This window comes from Lycorma delicatula, chromosome 4 (assembly GCF_047948215.1).
Source record: "Lycorma delicatula isolate Av1 chromosome 4, ASM4794821v1, whole genome shotgun sequence".
NCBI lineage: Eukaryota > Metazoa > Arthropoda > Insecta > Hemiptera > Fulgoridae > Lycorma > Lycorma delicatula.
In genome coordinates this window covers 196,578,576-196,603,353 of record NC_134458.1, presented here as the reverse complement: position 1 = coordinate 196,603,353, position 24,778 = coordinate 196,578,576, and the positions used below count along the sequence as shown (strand labels likewise).

The 24,778-nt window shown below is 33.7% G+C and overlaps 1 protein-coding gene across 13 annotated transcripts in view; it reads left to right on the top strand.

The window, feature by feature from the left end:
* LOC142324190 (uncharacterized) overlaps window positions 1-24,778 on the top strand; it is a 444,097-nt gene that overhangs the window by 281,001 nt on the left and 138,318 nt on the right. For all 13 annotated transcript variants that reach the window (XM_075364941.1, XM_075364940.1, XM_075364943.1 and 10 more), the window contains exon 9: window positions 5,410-5,511. In XM_075364941.1, coding sequence (XP_075221056.1) covers window positions 5,410-5,511 — 102 coding nt within the window. The remainder of the gene's footprint in view (window positions 1-5,409; window positions 5,512-24,778) is intronic.

Genomic DNA, 24,778 nt, shown 5'->3' with positions numbered 1-24,778 from the left:
ATGAAAACTTTTTAAGTATTATATGTCATTGTGCCAATTAAATAACTAACTTTTATACATGTAAGGAATCAATTTATTTTTATACTCATAAGGAATCTGGCTATATCGTACCATATACCTATTTACAGGATAATTTTTTTCATGATGTCAAGGATTAAATTATTAAAAAGATATGAGTTACTTAATGAGAATTGAAGCCAGGGTCAGTTTATAACACTGATTTTGTTATGAAGCCAACATTGATTGCTGTATGTCACTAATTATTATAGTTAAGATGTCATATCTTTATAAACCATAAAAGATTTAAATTTATAAAAGCTAATAATTTGAGATTAGGCAGTTCCACGTAGAATACTATGATGAATGAAGTTTCAAAATAAATTTAAAATAATTTGTTTATGGATTTGTAAGTTATAATAAGATCTTTAGGAACCAAGCTATAAAAGTATACTCTTAATTGGATTTATAAAATAAAAAATCTTTCATTTAGTGATTGGAATGGTTTTAAAGATAATGAAAAAGAATAAAAGTATACGGGCTAGATTTTTACATTTACTTAATGAAAATTTAATTATCCGTTTCCAAGATATTTATTCTCAAACAAATGCATACAATATTTTTATTGCATAGTAAAACGAAATATTAGATACATTATATTGTACTTTACAAACAAGGGGTACAGTTACAAATATGTTGTTAACGTCTACCACTGATGTAGAAAAATGCCAACACACATTCCAGAGTCTAGAGAACTATCTTCCAACTCTTTTACAATGATTTAATACATTATAACTAAACTTACTTTCTTTTCTTTAGGTTATGAATGATTATTATTGTACCTGTCATTCTAATCTTAATTAAAAATCTTCTACAACTACACTTATAAATGATTTTAACATTTACTTTCATTTTAATACAAACATTAAAATAATTTATGATAAGTTTATACAATGTACTTTATTTTATTTGTATGTTATCTGCAGATATCAGCTTGTTGTATAAATGTGACAATTGCAGTATAACAACATTTCTTAGTGGATTGCACTGGTCATATCGCTTTCTGTTCAGTGAAAGTCTGAAATCAATGAGCTGGATACTGCAGGAAGTTTCTACAAAATATTTGATCTAGTCATTTCACTTATTTGTTGCTAAAAAGCATAATTATAAAAATTTTTTTCATTCTGCAAACTTTTAAGTACAGGCCCATTTCACCAACAACCTCACATCTTTGTTTCTTTCTTTACTTAATCTGTTTTTATTTTATAATAATCTCTCATTTTATATTATTTTGGAGTATTCTGTTATTTCTACTCATTGGTTAAAATTTATAAGCTAAGTATATATTTTATATCATATTCTTAGTTTTGTATGCAAACTGTTAAGTGTTAATTTTGTTACGTATATTTATGTATTTATTTTCTAAAATAGCTTTGGTTATTAAAAAAAAAAAAAAAATTGATTTTATGTTTCTGAATTGAAAGAGTATATGATTTTTTTTCAAAAAATTAATAAAAAAACTATTTTTGAAATATAGTGCTTCAAAATGTGTAATTTTGAATTTAATGAAAATTTTAATTTTGTTTATTTTTCCTTTTATTTTTTTAACTATTACAACTTTTATTATTAAATATTTTCTGTTACTTATTAATTTTTTATTTGTAATAATTATTAATTCTTTTTCTCAGTTATTTTTATATTCTTCAACTATCTTTGTCAATAAATTATTTTTGATTGTTTACTCATACTTTATGCTCTTATATTTTTAATAATTTAGGAACTTATGGTATGACTAGAAAAGTTATTTCTGAATGCATTCTAAATAATATATAATAAATATTTATTCGTTTTTGGTCTTCTTGTGCAAGGACAATTTCCTATAGTACCGGTTTCTTCAAATCGTACTGTCTTAGTCACAGTTGACTTAGTTATTGGTTCTTTGTTTTGAAATCGTAAATATAAAATATACTTCTTGTAAAGACCATACTCTATCACCATACTGTACAACAGAGTTATTCTTTCGGTTTCTCATAATTGTAAAAAATACATTATTATTTGATGAAACTAAATGAATAAACAAAGATAATAATAAAATTTCCCCTAGAGAATAAGTTTTAAACCACAACTTAATTAGTTCTTCAATGTGTAATTAATTAAGATAATCAAATACTGTACTTAGTTGAAGTAAGAAACCAAAGTGAGAAGTTAAAACTTACATTTTTGTTAACATAGTACAAATTGCATAATTGCAAAGTAACAGCTGATTTAGTTCTCTAAATTTGTAATAATTTTTTTTAATATTTTCAAAATTTATAATATTAACTAATTTAGAACCAAAAACATTAATTAAATTTTATAATTAAATGTTTTGATAATTAAAGTAAATATCAGTTGACCTAGACAATTAATTTTTAGTATAATTGAAAATTATTAGTTATTATTATTAGTGTTATTTATTACTGTGAAGGCTTTTATTACTATTATTTGGGCCATTAATTTCAACATTAACTTTTTAAATTTGTTATCGGGTATAATTCTGAAGGTAGTAGGAAATAAAAAAGTTATTACGGGCTGTTTTACCTCGTTATTTTTCCGTTTTTGTAACTCTGATTGCTTATTACTTAAAAACAAAGAGATTTATCAAGAAATGGTTTTTGGCATTATTTTTGTCGTAAAACTTGAATCACACGTCCACCTTCCTGTTTAAGAAAAAAAATAATTTGATTCAATATGGAGGATCCAAGATGGTGGGCAAAAATGTGAAACACAAATTAGTAATTTTGTAACTGTGTAGATCTGCACTTGTTTCTACTTTCTAGTGCCCTTAGTTTTGAAATACGAAGCCGTTTCCATATTTTAATATCTCACACACATTAATAGTTTAATAAATAAATATATAATAAATTATAGTTTTTATTTTTTATTAATAGATGATTGTTCTGGGTAAGACAGTAGATAATATTCTATTATTACATGATAATTACACAAAATCTGAAACAACTCTCTCCTTAATAAGGGTATATATTGTATAAAGGTGCATCCAGACTTGGGTTGGTATTAAGTGTTTTATGATCTCCCAGTTTTGCATTTGGTATCTCTAGATATCTGGAACAGCTTTCTTGATTTGGAACCCATAGGTAGTGCTTGTCAATAAATTATTTTTGATTGTTTACTCACACTTTATGTTCTTATATTTTTAATAATTTAGGAACTTGGTATGACTTTAGAAAAGTTATTTCTGAATGCATTCTAAACAATATTTAATATATATTTATTAGTTTTTGGTCTTCTTGTGCGAGGACAAAAACTTACATTATACTAACTTACTATACTGTACTTGTAGCTAAATGAATAAGAATGATTATTGCTGATAAATTATACATATTTTATTTTGCAACAAAAATTTCATGAAAAACATGATTAATTTTAGACAGGTATAAATTTGACTGCACCATAAATAAATTTATTTTCCGTATTCCTGGCAAAAATATAGAGTTTGACATTAATAATCAAATGAATGGTAAATATTTAATCTGTAAATTTTGTAAGAGTTTTTAAAGAAACCAGTATTGAAACCTTATTTTTAATAAACTGGTTTCTGTAATTATTAAAATAAATAATAAATTGGTATACTTTCCATTAAATTAGATTGTGGTGTTAAAAGTAATAAATTCAAATGAAGAAGGCACAAGAGTAAATTTTTTGACAATTTTATTCAGTACGTTATTTTTTTCTGAATTTGAATAGTTTAGAATTTATGTATTGGTAAATTTTAAATTGTAATTTCTTCTAATCTTTTGTAGCTCATTTTTGAACTTTTTTATTTGCATACACTTTTATTTACTGTAAATGAATTAGATATTAGATCCATAGTTAATGTAAATTAACACATATGTGAAGAGAATAATATATAAATATATATATATATATATATAGAATATAATGCATGAGTTCAATGCACTCTATTGTTTATTTTACTATGTGTTTATTTGAATATCATGTTCAACTATGTTTGTCTTTCTTCACTACAAGACATCTCTAATAATTTGAAGGACAGTTTACAAGGTTGCTGATTCTTAGGTTGAAAGGTTTTTAGGTTATTTGTTTTGATAAAATGGATTTAATGTTTTATTATTGATTCAAAATATTTTTAATTCAATAAAATAATTTAATAATAGACATGTATTAAAAATCAACTTGTTAATCTTTCTGATAATTTAAATGTTATTCTTGTTAAGGGTCATAATTAAAATTATCTGTCAAATTAGAGTGTAGATAAATAAATACTCTAAAATCATGATTTCTTACTATATGGTCAAGAGAATAAAAGGAAACTGCATATAAATACTAAAACCAGTGTAAGCGTTTTATGTTTTTTATAATTTAATCTGTTAGTTTTTTGTCTCATTTAAATTAAAAACAGACGGTAAGTTTAAAGTTAATTTAGATTATATTGCTGAAAAGAGAAGAATATTCTAAAAAATAGATAGTTTTTATATAGAGTTTTTATTTTATTTACTTGAAAGTTGAACTATTGCATATAGTGTTTAAAAAATTTAATTATTTTTACTTACTATAGTTATTTGGTCTTCTGGGTGTTTTCATTAAATAAACTTAATCTATGTATAGTAAAGTTTTACAAAAACTTAATTAATTTTTCAAAATATTAAATTTTAATATTTAATTTTATCATTTATTTTTAATTTCCTTTAATGTCATATATATATACAGAGTGTTGCTATTATGGTGGACTGGCTATACTTTTTCCGATTCTACTTGTAAAACTAAACAAAAAATATCCTTAGGAAAAATGGCAATTTTTCCTTCGTTTTCCCATTGTCCGCCATTTTGTTATTTTTATACAAAAATGTGTATCTCAAGTTCGGATAGACGAATCATATTAATATTTGGTAAGCGTCTTGGTAATAAAGTTTTACACTTAGTAAAAACTCAGGACTTAAATAACTTCGCAAATTACAAAATGGCAGCCATGTTTATTCTTCAATCCGTTATACCTCCGTAAACATTAGGTTTATCAAAATATTTGTTTGCTAAATTATTAAGCCTTTTCTTTTGAACAAAAGGACATTTTATTTTTTTAAATCGGTTAACAAATAGCCGAGTTACGGCAGAAAATTGGTGTTGTAATTTTGTCTGTTTTCATGTCCTCTACTTACGTTCAATTCGATGACATATATACTCAATGACAAGTATGCTGTTGACAAGCAAACAGTCATGACTGTAATTCATTTTAATTTTTGACTTTTATATTATATTTTAATCTCCCGATGATGGTTTGAAAAAACCGAAAGATCTAGAGAGTGTATTTTTTATTTGGTTGTAAGGTGGAGTTTTCACTTTTTAATTATTTTATATATATATATATATATATGTGTGTATGTATGATTTCAGGCAATGTCCACCGTGAAATGGAGAGTAAAACTACTGTAATTACATCAAAGAGTACTGTCAGTTCTGATGGCTCGGTTTCATTAAGTCAGGATGTAATTAAAGGTACGTTGAATATCTAATTTCTAATTAGAATTTAAAATTACTAACTGTTTATCCCCTTAGTTAAGTTGTAGAATAAATAAAAATAAATGGATTTGGTAATATTAGTAGAGATATTGTGTAATACAATGTTAGTACGGATGCTTCGATAAAACCGGTCAGTTTGAATATAACTTAATTTTATTTCTTCAGAGCAAGTTGTGTATATTTATAATTCATTTACCAGATTGAAAAGTACGTATTTTACATTCATTATGTGAAACGGTAACTTCAGTGTACGAGTATTGTCATGTACCTGGTAGCAAATTTGTTAATTATTTTAATAAACTGGAAAATATTTATGATAGAAATGTAAAAGATTAATAGTTGAATAACATTAGGGAATGCTTCATATTCCCAGTTTTGAAATATCAGGTTTAATAATATTCTGTTATATTTCATAATAATTAATTCATTTTTGTCATAAAATGCATCATTTTATGATTTGTATTAATGAATGAAATCTGCAAAATATTTTAAGCAGTTAAGTGATTGATGCTATGCATCTCGCCACAGGTTCCGCAAGGTGTTAATTAAAGTGCGTATGTTTTCCTGCGCCCTAACGACTAAACCTAAACCCCCCTCACCAATTCCCCACGTCCGGGGCCAGACCGGCATTGAAGCATTAACACGCCCCCGCCGGGAGCCTTCGGACTCAGGGGATTCAGAGTCTCCGTGCGTCATCACCGTCGCCGATCCACGCAAATGCGGACCAGCGACAGCTCAGCAGGGAGCTGTCCTTCACCCCTTCGTCCTCCCTTCATGTTCTTCTGCCCCTCTCAGAGGACTTTTCCCAGAAACTATTATTCCGCTGGCGGAACTGTAGAAATCCTACCGAGTACTCAGCTCAGTCAGTCAGCATTTCAGTTCTCTCTTCTATTTCCTTCGTACTGAGAATATTTGCTACCATACTTGATACCAGTTCCCATTGTCTAGTTTCTTTCAACATAAATTCGATAACATTTTCCGGTGTCAAGCTGGCTAGTTCAGGCGAGACCCTAAAAGTATTCCATCTGTCACATACAAAGAACACATATTCCGGAGTATCTTCCGCTCCACAATATACACAGTCAGGTGAGGATCTTCTTTTGAACCTGTTTAGGTATGCCCCAAATTCCCCGTCGCCCGAGAGGAACTGCGTGAGAAAGTGTGACACCCTCACACCCCCTCCGGACCCAGGGTTCAAGTCAGGGAATCAGACGCTTGGTCCGCGCATCTTTAGTTGATACTTCCAAGGACGCCTGCTATACTTCCAACAGTATTTGGTTTGCCTGTTTCTTGGGAACCCCATCGTGAATGCTGCAAATCAAATCAATTCTGAGTCTGATCGGTGGCACACCGGCAATTACTCCGACCGCTTCCCCGGATACTGTTCGGTATGCCATAGTAGACGATCGCCAATCTACGTTGGAATGTCTGTAAAAGCCCACAGCTTTTCTTAATTTCTCGAACTGATCTCTAGGCCGGAGCCACATTTAACAGTACAGATGTTGCTATTAATAAAATAAGGTTCCTTACACCTGCTCTGGACCCAGACTTTGTCAGCATCAGTTTCCTTAGAGTTCGTTCCGGTTGATAACTGCCAACAAGTATCTGTTCACCCCTTTTGCTCGCAGCGCATCCAACACCATACACCAGGAATGCTATTAAATGCGTTCCGTATGTCCAGGAAAATTAACATCCCAACCCCGTAGGGGGAAGAAACCCACCTTGTGACGTTACCGGTCGCCACACCGCTCTCTCCAATCCAAGCCCTGACGGGCTTTACCAGAGGTCATCTTTAGACCCTCTCTAACTGATTACATCTCACAGTCAGCAGCCAGGCCTCGGTCGGGATGCCACCGATGTAAATGCCTCGGCAGACATTTTCATCACTAAAATAAAATCAAATTTCGCCTTCACGTAGGCCTCAAACGGACATCTTCACATCCAACCTAACATGATTCCCTCAAACTAACTTTCCGAAACCGCAGAAGTGCGAACCCTGCGCCTAGTCCAGATTTGACAGCACCGTTCGTGACTGTGAATGCCTCAGAAAACGAACGAATTTAAAGTTAAATCAGTGCTGCACTCATACCAATCAAAATTGTGTTTTACGCAACATAGAAATTCAGACCTACACCCAAATAAGTCGACCAATTTAGGTTACCTAACAAGGGGAACGTAACCTCATTCAGGTCCGCGCAGGAACCAGGGACAAACCCGCACCCCCACCCGGTCCCGTCATGTTATCTTGCGTGGCATTACCAAGTCACGATCAGGACCGCCACCGGCGGAGGAAAGCCACGTCCCCGGTCACACTAGTAACATACCCCAGCGGCGCGGCCACCCCCACCAGCGGGAGCCCCAAAGCGAATCACAAACAATACCAATATAACCGTGGCACGATGCCAATGCGCCTTCCTCCAACCAATCCAATGCCTAAATCGGAACCCTAGCCACCCGGGATCCTACCACGATCTAGTACCTCGATAAAACTCCCTCTGCAGACATACAAAACGAAAGGGTGCGTAGAAAACCAACCACTATAGACCACTCCTCGCGAATCATCCAGTTAATACGGAGATCCAGAAAGGAATGTATTCTCTCAAGTTCCCTAACGGCTCATGAACGTTCGATCTCGTATCGGGGACAGAAAATCATCTCATGGGCTGAAAATTATCTTATGTTGGAGACTCCACAGTTGGAGTGTCTCACAAGCACGAGCAGCTCGGAACTCTACCTCGTTACGCGAATCCCCTTCAATCAGTAGCAGCATCGTCAGCATAAGCAACGACACGACAACCACATGGCAACCTTAAACGCAACATGAAATCGAATTCTATAATCCAATGAAGGGGACTCAGAACACTACCCTGAGGGCATCCTTTAATTAAGGTCTTACGAAACTCCGAGCCGGCATCACGCAGGTAAACGGTCCGATGGCTGAAATAACTTGAGAGCACTTCTAATTCATTTCGTGTACACTTATGCTTCTGCATCTGAAACAGGCCAGAGGACCACCATAAGTTATTAAATGCCCCGGATATGTACAGAAAAATCCCTAATACATATTTACATGCACTAGAGAAAGCTATATTCACCACCTTTAGTATGGCATCCTCAGTGCTCTTGCCCAGTCAGAAACCATAACGGTTGTCCATTAGCAAATAAGTGGCCAATCAAACATTAATATGCAAATATAGGACCTTTTCAAAAACCTTGCCAATCACGAGCGTTAGTGGATGGTAAGAAGAACTAACAGTAGGCTCTTTGTCGCCACATTTGAACAACAACACCAAGTCTCCAAGCTTCCAACACGCCTTGCCACTTTCCAGTTGTAGGTAATTGATTTGCATGGCATTTCTCCCGCCACCACCCCATTCGGCCACCCTAAAGCATAAGACCAAATGTCTATGCCACAAACTGCTACTAAACCTCAAATCAGTTTAGCGACCAGTGTCCTAACTAGCTTCTAGAACTAACCTAATTGCGTGAGCGAACTAAGAATGGTGCCACACAGCACTTGCTTGCTGTGCCACAGCTCACTTGTCCTATATTCTAAAATGGGTAGGCACAATCCGTTAACTAGTAAAATATATATGAGATTCAATAGATTAAATTTATCTTGTCAAGACAGCAATTCGCTGCCACGCCTAGTCGCTGAATGCCAGCAATTACCTGTCCACCAATATTAAAGGGCTTGGAGCTTTAATTGGCTGATGGCCAGCCATAACTCTCAAGCAGCTTCCCACAGTAGCGAGGTAGAAGTCTTTCCCTTAAATAAACTACTGATGCCGGTTGAACAAAGCAACGGCATCAAGGAACACCCATACGGTCCGACAATTCGGCTCACGCCACATTGACTCGCCGCTTATGAGTGGCTAATTTTCTCCTTGACTTCCAGGGTGGGCTGAGTTCTGCCCCCCCCCCCCCCCTAAACATCATATGTTCGTTCAACTGGAACTCCCCGCAGACGCACAGCTCATCAACTGCCAGGCGGAACTGAAACAAATATTGGTTCAAGTGGAGAGCACCTGGGCATCCTTTGCCCTTAAAAACGAAGGAGAAGCATACCATCCCCCCAAGTTCTGTATAAATATACAAGGACCTTCCCTTAGTCGTGGTATGCCATTCTTGCTGCCATGCATCCATCGCGAGGCTATAAAGCCTCTCCTCAGGCGGCAGATGGGCAACTGAACTAAATTTAGAACCGGTGCATTGTGATCACCGTTCCGCTCCGGTACAAGTCCAGCTGTAAACCGCACCCCAGATACCTCAGCCTCCCTGCCTCTTCGCAATTTCCACAATGCCGCCCGAACTTTCACCACCAAATCAATTGGGAGAGCTTTTCCCAATAGTGTGGTAGTCTTGTAGGAAGTTGTTTTAAAAACACCAGTGCATACTATTAGTGCTCTGCGCTGAGCACGCCTTAAATTCTAAATAAGTGCCCTATTTCTGTCCAACCTATGCGCCCAAACGGACGCAGCATAAGAGGCCATACTTTCGAAGACACCTCGGTACACCATGTACAAATGATGGCCGGACAGTCTGTAATCCTTCCGAGCAACTCTCCTAAGCTTGTGCATCACAGAGACAGCATCCGCCGCTACTTGCCTAATGTGGTTGCTAAATAGTAATTTCTCATCAAACAAAACACCTAGGTAGTTATGAACTCTAACTCGGCTGATCACACAGCCTTTATACTTAATGTGGGGGTTACGACTGTACGATAATTTTTCTGCACACTTGAGAAGCATAAACTTCGTCTTGAGCAAAGAGGTCTTAAATTTTCAATGTCCATCCAGCCCTCCGCGGTTGACAAAGCCGCCTGCGCCCGCAGCCAGAAGACTGGCTGCGGTCGTGAATTATTACGAACTAACAGGAGACAGTCATCGGCGAAATTCTGGGCCGTGACCCCTTCTGGGAATGTCAATCTCAGAAATCCGTCAAATACCAGGTTTCATGGCAGGGGACTGAGAATGGAAACCTGCGGACTTCCCCTGGTGACGGACTTTTCCACAGCCAGATGCGCATCTCTAAACAGAGCCGTACGGTTAGACAAATAGTCACGCACTACGGCCTGCAGGGCTACGGGAACATTGCGGCGTTCCAACTCATAGAGGACAGAACTCCATCACAAAGAGGGAAATGCTGCCTCTATGTCAATAAAAATTGCCAAAAAATATTTACAGTCGGCGCCTTCCACCTCAGCAAGACCATTTAAGATGCAATCCTCGGTGCCAACCCCTTTCATAAAGCCATACTGGCCTCGATTTAGAAGTGAATTCATATCGATGCTTTCCCAGAGCCGTTCTACAACCGGCTTTTCAAGCAACTTGCCCATTACCGACAAGAGTCTGATGGGTCGATAACTGCCAATCTTATTAGGATCCTTTCCTGATTTTAAGAGCACCCTCACCAAACCCACTTTCCAACTAGTCGGAAAGCAACCCCAGCTTAGGCACCTAGAGAACAGCCTGCCAAGCGGTTCTCTTATGACAGACAGCAGATGATAGAAAATATTCGGGTCAAGTTAGTTAATCCCCGGTGTCTTTCTCAGTGCCATTCGAGAAACTACTCGGTCTATAACTATTCCATAGTCCATACGCCATGGAATGGTGTCTCATCCTCTCTAACGCCGACTTCTGCTTCACCTTCCGGAGCATCTGTAAACAGAGTATCCAGGAATGCCTGGTAAGTCCCCACAGATGTTAGAGTGTGTTCAGGACCACCAAACCCGCATCGAATACTGGATAGCACGTGCAATGGCTTTCGCCGGTAACATGACTTCGCGAGCTACCAGGGGCTGCACTGCAACTCGCGCATGAAGTTTTGCCAAAACTTGAGTTTGGCTTCCGTGAGGGCATGAACGTACTCATTAAGGGCGCGCCGGTAGATCCGCAGACCATCAGAACGCCCGTCATCAACGATAATCCCCGTTAGGGGGCAACGCTGATATTTTCTCCTAGCGGACGTAACTCTTGCGCGCAGCACGCTAAAGTCAGAGGACCACCACTTTTTCCCGGATTTCCGCCTGCGTTTAACAGACGGTTCCCCGGAAACTGATCTCCGATCAGCGGACTGGCCACTATTTAAGGGTCCGTCCATTGGCCGAGGCCGCTGTAGGACCCTATCGCAGCCAGTCTTGATGGCCCGGCCGAATTGTTCAGCCATCAATTTCACCTCCTCCTGTGCTAGATGCGCCATTCCAACCCCTGTAAGTCAGCCGCACATTCGCGACGCAGCCTGTTCTGATCCAGGCTTTTTAGGTTATAGCGACCCGAATCTCGAGCTCTTGGACCGCCACCGTAAGCGATCTCATATGTTACAAGCCTATCATCACTCACACTGGCCTCGGGCCAGACAGTCCAACTACTTGTACACCTAAGCTGATAGCCCGTCACCAAGGTGACGTCGATGTAACTTTCCTCCAGTTCGGAAGAGAAAGTCGGCGGTTGTTCTGCCTTGTTAAACAAGTGGAGGTTCCTGGCTTCAACGAACTGTGTGAGACCAGCGCCTATGGGTCAGCGAGTGGTGAACCCCAGGTGGAAGACTTGGCGTTAGCGTCCAGAGCAATCAGCACTCTGATGCCCGGGAGACCATCCAGAATCCACCCCAACGTCGCCAAGTCATCGATATTCCATCCAAGCTGGAAGTATCCCGACACCAGTACAACATCCATCGTACCCCTCGTGACTCGCATGACTGTGAATTGCTCATCAGAAAACTGAGGCAACCAAAAGACAACCAACGAGACCAAGTCGACTACGATCGCAGAAAGCGGTTCCCCAGGAGAATAAATAACATCAACCCCATGGAAGCCGACCACCCTATCCCCGACCGCGTATGGCTGCTGGACCAAGAGGACCTCGAGGTCGTACTCCTCAAGAATCCGCATGGCTTGATTGGTGGCCGCCCGGGAACGATTCAGGTTTAACTGTCCCAGGCGCAAGCGTTCGATGTGGTGAAGACCGTCCAGTTGTAGGGGAAGTCTCCCCTTCCAAGAGGCACGTTCAGTACCTCGAACAGGACCCAGGGATGGCACTCTGTCAATCTTCTTATTACCGACCCCGACACCCCATCCGGATCTGGGCTTTTTTTTTAATTGTTCCTTTTCGTCACCAACTGTAACTCCTTCAGAGAGAACCTGTGTACCTCATCACTGAAAATCTCAATCCACTCCTTTTCAAAAACACAGAAAAGGAATAATATCACCCTCTTTGTTTCCTCCCTAGACAAGCAGGGGAACCGTCTACCTAGCTTCTTAGTTGCTATCTAAAAGCCTCTTCCTCAGGGGTCGGAATCCAAGTCAGAAATTAATTTATTCCAAGCATCTGATTTTTCGTTTTTAATCGCAGCGCTTAGTTTCTTCGTAGCGGTTTTATTCTCCGCATCAGCCAAGTCAATATCATCCGACCGTCTACCCCTCATCCTCTGTAATATTCTTCTAGCCCTATATGTTCCTCTCCTCAGCCTAGCATTTCATCGGACTACTAGTAGACCTGATTCCTGTTAGACCTTATCGCATTGGAATACTTCTGGCATTCTTCCTTCAGGAACTTACTCAATCTTGCTGGTTCGTGCGACCTTTTCAGTTCTGCTTCCTCAGTGATGACCCGGAGGATTCGTTGAGTCTGTCTCTCACTGGGTTACCATCTTGTGTGAGCCATCACCCTCCTAGGTTCATTATATCCTATGTGTAACAGAACAGCCTTGTGATCGCTGAAATAGTCCTCCTCAAGCAACCTACAGTCCTCTACCCAGTTGTGTATTCTCGCTGAGACCGCAACTGCATCTAGGACAGATCCGTCCCTTCTTCTTCTAAAGGTGTGTACTGCCGGCTTGCCAGTGACCACACGGCCCGTGGTAGCTAACATCGTTGCGAACTGAAAGCCCCCTTCTTGTGTCCCGGAGTCCACCTAGTTTTAGGCTTTTGAAATTAAAATCCCCAGCTATGTTAACAAGTTTTTTCTGTCTGCTAACACATACCTCCATGTCGTCAAGGTATTTATTGAAAACTGACTGTTCCCAGTTCGGGGAGGCGTATCCACCCACCATAATAGAGTGAGTTGGTTCAACCACGACGAAGTTATCACAAGAGATGACTGGCTCCACAGAAAATCGCTCCGAGACATTCATAATCGCCAATCTGAGTCCTTATTTGTCCACCACTGATCAGTAGACACCCGAGCCCGATTTAGCTCCGTGATGATGAGGAAATCGCTGTGGCACACGTTAGTCGTCTGTCGCACAAGGTCGTGCGCAGCTCGGCTCCTGTTTACATTCAATAGGATGATCTTCATGTTTGAAATTTCGAACAGACTCGGGCAACCATCCGATGCCCGACAGTTCCACAAGCCACACACTTCTGGAGAGCCTTACATTCTGCCCTCCTATGCCTGGACCCATCACAGTTGTAACAATAGATCGGGCGATCTGGGCCTGTACACCAGAATGACGTATGACCAGGCTCCGAGCACCTAAAGCAATTGGAGTCTGGCTTGATCACTTCAATTCTACAGGAATGCCACCCAACAACTACTCGGTCCAGAGCCGAGAGCTGACTGGCATCCTTACCTAGTAGGATAATTGCCGCGTTCTGACAGCTTCTGTATGCAGGAAGTAGACACGTTACTTTCATTTCTACGTCTCTCTTCAACGTTTTCCTGATGGCCTCCGCGACCTCTTCTTTTGTAGCATTGATGGCTAGATGTACAACATGCATGATTATCCTCTTGGATCCAGGTCCCTTGGCTATAGCTATAGCAATAATATCCATGGCTGCAGCTAATTTGTCTTTTAAGTTTTTGGAGGCCTCCTTCCCCGACAGCTTAACCTCAAGTTCACCGCCTCTACCCTTTTTTACGGACATAATGTCCGTGGCCAAGTCGGTACCTACAGGTTCTTTCACTTTTTTCAGAAGGTCAGCATATGAGACCCCCTCCTTCCTGACAACCATCGTGTTCGTAGGGGTTGTCCCCCATACGAACACAGAGTTAAACCGGTCCAGTTAATCTTGTTCCTCATCTTCCTCTGAGAGGAACAAGGTTACCTCCAATCCTCGTTTTCTTCCCCAGAATTCAAGGACTTTCCTTGTGAGCGTCCCCAGCTTATCGCTGGTTGTTGCCACGACTATGGGTGCGGCGTCCGCCATTACTGTAATTTCTGCTTTCTTTAGTACTTCCAGCATTTGATCAACCTTCTCCTTATTATCGCCTGAGGTAAGGAAAACGTTATTTCTTCCATTTCTCAACCCCTCATCTTCGCCCAATATCTTAGTGGTCATGATCTCTCTGATTACTGTATCCGGCGGGAGCGTACCCGCGTTGAGGCGTTTTCCCACCCCCACAGCGATCTTACAGACATATTTCATAAATGGTCCTTTTCTATCACCTTGTATATCCAAGACAAATACTTTGGCACGTACCTCGTCTTCCCGAGGGAATCCTTTTTCTTCCTTGTTTTTTTTTTTCAAAAATGATGTTCTGCCACCTTTTATCAATAACTTCCTTGAGCTCCTCAGCAGAGCCAAATGTTAGAATCTCCCTAAGCACCACAGAATCTGCCCTGGCTGACTGAGTTTTTTTGTCTTCCATAGATCTTACTCTGGTGATCTTCTGCACCCAGCCAGCCAAATCTTTGGCAAAACTATGAAGACGAATCACCGAATCTTTGATCAACTTCTTGGGTGAGGGATTAGCTTTAATCATGTTCGTTAAGGCCTCGACCTCATTCATTAATATTTCTAACTCTGTAAACTCTGTGTCTGTGCTGTCCTCCTGTTATTTCCTCATGCCTACAGCTAGTTTAGAGGTCTCAATTCCTGCTATGGAAACATCTACGAGACTTGTAGATGATGTCACCCTAGGTGACCTAGCCGTCTTCGAGCTTCTTTTGAACACCACCTCGGTTTCCATCTTTTCTTTTGGATCTGACATCTTAATGTCAAATCCTGGGTAGCACACCCACATAAACAGAGGACCTTTTTATGTACATCTGCTTATTCCTCTGATTTGTTTATATATTAGTGATGTATGATTTCTTCATCAAACATAATTACATTCTCATATCAGGTTAAAAATTTTTTACCCTTACAGTATTATATTTCCATAACACTTTCTCTCATCACATTAAGTGATGAAAAGAGAATGAAGCCCTGATAAAAATTTAAAATTTCTAAGAAACTGTGTAGGGCTGATGATAGGATTTCAGGATGTTTGGGGCTTGAATGGTAGAAATAATTTTTTAGTGAACTGAATGTAGAATTTCTAAGAGAGATAAATGTATTTCCTGAGAAGAACCACCTACTTGGTTGAGTTAATTTATCAAACTGTAGAGTTTAGGTTAAGTATGTTTTTAATAAAGCATATAGTAAATTTTATTGTGTACAGTTAAGATTTTAATTTAATATACAAAAAATACCTGAGTTATATTATTTTATATTACACATTGATTTTTATTTTGCTAACTCATGTTTCCCCAAAATATTGAATGCTTATAAAAATATAAATTTACACTATTTTTATGGAATTTTTATTTAAAAAGACCTTTAAAAAAATTAATCAAGGTAGTTTACAAAATTTAATTTATATATAATTTAATATATATGAACTGACATCACCAGTTTTGGAATAAAAAATATTACTTCAGCGTGTTTTAATGCGTGATGTTTAAGTTAATCAGATTTTAAAGTCTTTATGGAATTTTAGCTGGTCATTCTCAATTTTTCTTTATTTTTAAAATAAAATTATGTTTTATTATCATTATAATATGTAATGTAATTAATTTTAAAAGTATATCTTTAATTTATATTAATCAATTCCCCCATTTATTAGAAAGTATTATTATTTTCCATCTGCTAACGCTTTCATTAATTTTTGTATAATGCCATTTTGAAGTTATGAGAAATAAACATTGAACCCATTAATCAAATAACTCAAAAAAATACATAATAGAAAAAACAATAAGTAAATTTTATTGATATTATTTTATTATTATTATTGATATTTCACTTATATAATATATATATATATATATATATACTTTTAATAAGCCAAAAGATAAATGATGAGAGATAAATGCAATAAAAAAAATTATTATTTTATAAAATCATGGATGTAAAAGGAAATTTTCATTAGTATGTACTGCAGCCTTATGTAAATACTTTATTTTATTATGCAGTACATATTATAAATTATCTGCCTGAAGACAGATCCTAGTCATCATCAGCTGTTATAAAAAAAACCTAGGTAGTGCTGGAAAAGTATGCAAGACAATGCACTATGATAGAAGTCAGTTCCTTATTTCTTTATAACCTACTGTAGTAATCAGTGATATATATTAGCTGGACAAAAATCTGAATAAAAGATAAAATTAATATATCTCTATGATGTTTACTGATTAGTTATCATATGGTTCACTATAAATTTATAGCAAAACCTAAATTAAGAGAATTTAATTGGAATAAAACTGTTATAAACAGAATTCTATTAAATACAGAAATTTATCTGCTTATTGGTTTTATCACTTGTATCAAGAAGCATGGTGTGTTGGTTTGTTTGCTGTATGCGCTATATTTGTTTGCTGTGTGTTGTTAGTACACTAAATTCATGAACATTATTCAGTTACAATTGGCAAAATCATTTAACAAAAGTATGTGTCGTAAAATATAAACCATGTAACATTTTTGCACCGGGCCTTAGGCCTACCTTTTTTCTAGTAAAATTTAATAGTGTACCAGATTCATATAAGTATTGTACTGTAAAAAACTGTTCACCATTACAAGTAATTGATGTTGAAGTAAAACATAATGTAGTAGATATTTTAAGATGAGAGGAGGTTTACTTGTTAAACAGAAATAAAGATAAGAAAAAACTACTAACTCACATGTTTCACTTTGTAATCTGTATTTATTAATAAACACCGTACTTTAATTTTTACTTTAGCTAAATTTAGTAACTATTTCATATCCAAAATTCAAAGTCCCATTTACCATATTTTAAGAACAGCTATTTAAAATTATCATATTTGTTTCTTCTTAATGCAAAAAACATAAATGCAAATGAAATTTAAATTAGTCAAATGAGAGCAAATGTAAATTTAAATTAATCTAGGTTTCTTAATTTACTTTTTTTTATTTGATTCAGTATTCACCTGAATATTAAAAAAAAATTAGTTATTTTTAATGGATGTTTTCCTTTACTTAAGAGATAACTTACTTGCTTTCCAAGATATATTGATCAATTATGAATAATTTTTTACTATAGAATATTCTTCTAAGTTTAGTACAATTTTTAATCTGGGTTTTTAGTTTCAATTTTGGTCTGTGATGAATTGTGTTTGGTTATTATGATTACAATTAAATATTAATTATCACCGGGGACCAAAACAGTAGAAATTAAAACAATTTTCTTTTTAATAAATTGTCAATAATTGCTAATGCTTTCTATAATTAGGCAAAACCATATTTTTCTGAGTTAAATAGATGAAAATGTGTACAATATAAACACAAATAAAAAAAAAAGTCAGTTAAAACAATTAAATAATTACTTGTTTACACTATATAATTGGTAGTGTAGGTAAATGGAAAGTTAAAACAAACTGTTTTGAACAAGCTCTAGGTACACGTTAAAATCTACAATTTTTTAAAATTATTTTGTTTCACTTAATATGAATTTTATGTAACAGGGAAATTTTGTTTCCTTTTTCACATAAGCTGGGGTTTTTTATTACAGGGAAAATTAAAATTAAAGCTTCAGTGAAATTCACAGAATCAGGAAATATTCTCTTTTAAATGAGATTCTGTTTAATCCAGGTTTTTTTGTTTACAGAATTCATTGTTTATTTTTTTTTAAATATCTAAAAAAAAATTAATGTTTTGCATATTATCTGGTATAATGTTGGTTATCAGTATTAAATATTAATAAAACATATATCTATATCCACCTCCATCAAACCATACAATCAAACTTTTCATGATGCATACAAGAAAGGACTAAAAAGTGCATCTGTTGCCATTATTAATAAATTACTAACCCATTTAAAAAATGTTGCCATCAATTGATTTAAAATCAAATAAAAATGTTCTTTTATTTAGAAATAATTTTTAATTTTCTGTATGTTTTTATGTCATACTAATTACAAATACTGGATTTTCTACATTTAATGTATAAAATAAGATGTTCTCATATAATTTTCATTAACACCTTCTGAATTGTTATTTATTTTTTACTTATTTTATTTCTTTATATATCTTTATTTATATTATATGTAAATAAAATAAATTTATTTATTTATATATATCTTCATGTTTTTTTATGTTACTTATTTGTATACCTTTATATAAATAACGTGTTATTATTTCAGTTACTTCATGCGTTTATTATTCTTAACTGTATGTTTTGTAATGGTGCTCCAATCAAGGTTTTACCAAAGTTTCCTTCTATCCATCCAGCCAAATAATGAGACAGTTAGATTTTTATCTGTGGATTAACAGCTAACCATTTTAGATATCATCTACATTTTGTAAATGTATTATGTACTGATCAGAATAAAATATCTATTTATTTATACATAATACTGTAGTCTTAACACATTGAAAGGCGTAATTAATTTTCAGAAAAAAATTTATTTAATTAAAATCCAGTAATTCAAAATTTCTATAGTCATAGGGATTTTTTAAGTATATTCTTAGATTTCATATTAGTAAGGTTTCATTTTAGTTAAATATCTTACTGAAATTTTTTAAAAGAGTTTTGTTATTAATATGTATTAGATTTAAAATTACTACATTCTTAATAGGTAACAGCAAAATCTATTGCTACAATGTAGCCATAATGATCCATACTCTTCCCCAAAAGTTACAGTGTGTACCAGACTTTCTGTAAGGTGTCTTTAATCACTTGTTACAAATATATAGCTGTGAAGACTATCTGTGGATATTTCCAGCAGCGGGATTTAGAGTAGAAATATTTTGAATTTTTTATTTACCTTTAAACCTAGAAGTGTCTGCTATATTTTCTAGAATATCAGCTATCTTCTAACACTTATTATGCATAATCCTCATTGGTGTATTTAATCAGATTTACCTGAGAGATTTACTGTTCAATTTGATGTAACTGTTATTTATTTTCTACCTCTTTAGTTTCTTTTATTATCACTTACTGCAAAACTGAAGGTTCCTGGTTCAGTTCTTAGCAGGAGTCTAAATTTTATTAGCATGGTGAAACCGCCTTCCTATAGTGCCAAGAATATTACTACCTGTCGATGTCGTATGCTAGAATAATTGTCATAATACTTAAGAGCTGAGGCTATGCGGTACAGGTCACTGACATTAAATTACATTAAACTCTGGGTTAATAGCAATAAACTCTTCATTAATAAATTAAATGTAGACCAATAAACTCTTTTTTTAATGCTATATTTTGGTACAATCATATGCAAGTTTTATATAAATGTGAAATATCTTAATTTTATTTTTCAACCAATTTAAACCATTTTATATGTTTTAGAATATTTCATAATATCTGTTCATTATTTTCATTCAATAAATACAAAGAAAAGTTTATATTGTGTATCAAAACTTGATGAAATCATACTGACTGTCACTTCCACCATCAGAGCTTTGAATTATTGTCAGGTAGTCTTCCACAAAATTTGAGGTTTTATAGCAGCATTAAACATTAAACAAGTGAAGATTTAATTTATAGGGCTGAATATCACCTGCGTTTTGGTGGGTGTGATATGCTAATATGCAACTGCATCTTTGGCTTGGTGAAGAAGGCGATGAAAACCACTTTACTTCTCACTCCTTATTTTCCCTAGTATGATTATACAATAATAGATCACATCAGGAAGGAATAAGTAGATACTCCTATTCTGTAGTTAACAAAAGGAAATGCGATGGCATTCATCTGGTAGATCAAGTAAAATCTTGATCAGAGCATGAACAAAAAGTACAAAATTACTAATTAAAAAATCTGATGTGGATACCACATGACTTCCTTGTACGGCTATTAAATTATATATACACATTTTTTTTAAATGAAAAGTACATAAAATTTTATTTCATTAATAACTTCTGATATTTTTTCACATTTTTTTTTGTACTGTTATTATTAAATTATTATAATTTATTGTAAAACTTTTTTTACAATCAGAGGTTAATAATTATTAATAAATCAATATATTTACATTAAAGAAAAAAGTCAAAAAAAAGGAGATGAAGTCGGATTTGAACCGATGTGCCCCATCCCCTTGTAAGATCAAAATAGTTCATTAATTAAAATTTTATTTGGGTATAACTATGAAACCGATTAAAATAAGTACCGCTTATGATATATCGTTGAAATGCTCTCAGTGAGGGATTATTACTGCAGTTAAGATAAAGTCCAAAATCCAAAGTTTTTGGACACTTTTAGTCCAGTCGATTGCAATCAAAAAAGGAGGTGCACAACTAGATGTTACAACAGTCCTAAATCCAGAATTTCAACATCCTACGGCTAATCGTTTTTGAGTTATGCAAGATACATACGTACAGACATCATGCCGAAACTATTCAAAATGGATTCAGGTATGGTCAAAATGGATATTTCCGTTGAAATCTGAAACTTTTCTCGATCACAATACTTCCTTTTTACTTCGTACTAGGAAGTAAAAAGAGCAGTGGTTACAATTAATATGTTAATGAATAAAAATAAATGAATAATTAACAGACATTAATAATGACACAAGTACATGGCTATCAAAAAATTAGTATAGAATTTTGAGAATGTTATTTAAAAAAATCGGAAACATAAATATCATTGAGATGTTAAACAGGGTTGCAGAAAGTTCAGCTTACTTAATCGGAATTATTTAAAAGCATATCAGTTGAGTGAATATTAATTTTAAATAAGTCATTTAGAAGATTTTTATCGAAGGCTTGGATATTTATTAAAAATGGAATAGAGTGTAGAATAAAGTCTTATATATTTCTCATGAGCTGAAAAATATGTTTTGATTATAAAAACGATGTAAAAGTGGATATTTTGTATATATTTATTCTTTTATGAATGTACTATCTTTTTAATAATTAGCAAAAAAAAATTTTTTTTACTAGATAATAATTTAAAAATCAAAATTTCTTGAAGGTTAGATTAATGTATTTAGAAACAAAACTTAGTTGTATGATAGTTTGTAAAAGGTTATGTACAGTATGCGGTGCGGAATTAGTATAGCACAGCGACTACTATTTTAAGCGAGAATAGCTCATCAATGTATGCAGTTCATGTTAGTTGACTCTTCTTGTCTGTTAGTACCTCACGGAAATAGCATACACGCATATAAACCGTTGCCCTGCCCCGTCTAACCGACCGACCGACCCGTCTTCTTACTACTGGCCATTGGTCTTTCTATAACTAAAACTAACACCTAACTACCACTGCTACTTAAGATTCCACTAAAAATGACCTGACAGTATTCTGGCCAAACGCCATACACACATGTGGTTTATATTTTTTTTAGCCTTTTTTCTTTACGGTACGGTGGACCTAGTCCAGTCGTCCAACACTCCAGACTTATTTCTTCTATTTCAACAGATCCCTTGTGGTGTAGTAGTATGGTTTAGTGATGCTTTATTGTTTTATACCTGCGTGTGATTTTATTTGAGTTGTGCTTTATTATTTTTAGTGTTGTTCTTTTTCCTTTAAATTATGTTTGTTTATATGTGATTATAACATTGCTTATTTTTCTATTTTTTTTTCTTTTATTATTATTGTTATTACATTTACATATCTTAAAATAATAATTATTTTTATTATTTAAATGGCGAAATTAAAATTTTATTTATAAACGTAAACTAATTATTATTGAATTTATTTAAATTATTTTTATTTTGTAAGTAGTATAAATGTAGATATATGAATGTAAAATAATAATTGTAATGTATTTTATGATCATACCTTAATTAGTTTTGGTAGAGTAACAAACTAGAACTTACCTTTAAAATTTAACTTTTGCATTTTATTTAAGGAATAAGATTAAAGTAAATGAATATTTTTTTTTAAAATCTGTATAAATTATGAACAAACTTTAATAATTATAATAATAATAATAATAAAAATGTAAAATTTAAATCAATTTTCTTTATTTGCGTGAAGTAAGATTGGATAATTTTGTTTGTTTTTTAAGTCTATTAATTTTATTTATTTTTTACCCTTTAACTATTTCTGTATCATTACTTAATTCTTGTGTAATAAAACTATAAATATGGTTTTAAAAAAATATTTTAATTTTTTTAATTTTTTATTAGCATATCTTATTTAATTTTTGTGTAAATAATTTTTAAGACCTATTAACTTTAAATATAACAATATTTATTCTCGAAATTTTTTTTCTTTTAATCTTTTTACATACAATTTACGCATAGGTTATCTCATTAGCGTTTTCTTATAAATACTTTATTTTATATTTTTATTATTTCCATTTAAATGTCAATTTTATAAACTTTATTTTTTAAATTTAAAAACATTATTTTATATCCATTATATTTTTTTAACATTCATATTATTTTTGAGTTTTTAACTTTAGCATGTTATTTTAAAAATAAAATATATTATCTATTTTTACAATATCTCAGTTTTAATTATTTTTATTTATGTTAAAATATGTTAGTGACATTTTAATTGTTTATTTAACATTTTGTTTTAGATTGTTACATTACACTACAATATTATTTTTAAAACATTAACGTAACTATATTATTTAAAAGTTTAATTTGTCTGTCAAAATTACTACATTAATTAATTATCATTATATTATACTAAATAGATTATAATTGCATAACTAAGTCAATATCATTTATTTATACAGAAATTTATAAGTTGAATAATAATAGTTATAAGTCAATATGCCACATTTTTGTATTATAATTTTGTTTACTTAAATTGCAATGTTATTTAATCAAATAATAAGATTAAAGAAAAGATTATTTCAATGGGATTAACAAACGAGCAACTTGCATCGTTAGGATGTATTCTAACCGTTATATTATTATTGTGGGTATGGTTACCGAATGCATTTCTTATTGCTATCGGATTTAGTTTGTCTACTGTTCTGCTGTCTAATCAAGAAGTTAGAGAACGTGCTGTCAAAGAAGGTATTAAAATTTTTATATATATATAAATATATCATAAGTATGTTTTGGTGTAATTTTGGCAGCAAAACTCAGATTTAAATCTATTAAAAGTATTGTTTATTCTATTTTGAGGCTTGTTATTGTATTAGTAGCTCGATACTGGAAATAGTCAGCGTATGATCAGACAAAATCAGCTCAACATCTTAACTGTAACTGGGTTTACAACTTTATTTGAGGCAATATATCTCAAACAATATTTTTTTAAAAGAAAAACAATAATGTTTCATATGTTTTGTGTAACAGCTGTTAGCTAATTAGTGAGAGTTAAACTAGCCTTGGGTCTGATATTTTTGTCCTTATTAGACTTCTAAGTGTTACACCGCTTTATTTTATATAATACAACTGTGTTATTGTATCTCGTTATTATGGTTAATGATGAACTGTCAGTTGAAAGCAACAAATTGTTTGTTGGCATTTTCATCAAGAAGTTGTGATGTATAAAAAGCACAATATTACTATATAAAATCTTCATGAAGAAATTACCCTTTCCATTTATACCTAGAATATACCATTCTAAGATATGGATTTCATATTTTGTCATGTATGCCTTCATTAGTCATCCCACAAACTCTGCAGTAGTTACGATCATTGTATTCATTGTGTTAACAAATTTAAACTGATATAAAAAGAGTTAGTAGAATTTCAAATAATAATATTGATGAAGGAGATAAATTACTACTGAATAATCTCATATTTTTGTTTATATTTATTTTCTCTAATTATTACACACACACACACACACACACACACACACACACACACACACACACACACACACACACACACACACATATATATATATATATATATATATTAACATTTTTTTTTTATTTATTCATATGTATATATTTACAAATTAATTTTTTTTTTTTTATTATGGATATCTTTTATGCCTTTCTGCATCATTTTATTTTTAGCAGATCTCTTAACATAATCTTTATTTTTACATCATATTTATTGATTTATCTATTCACTAAGAAACAACAGGCTAACATCCAAGGTTTAGCTATTTTTTTTCATATAAAAAATGAATTTTTGTAGTGAGTTGAAAATATTATGGTCCAACTACAATTT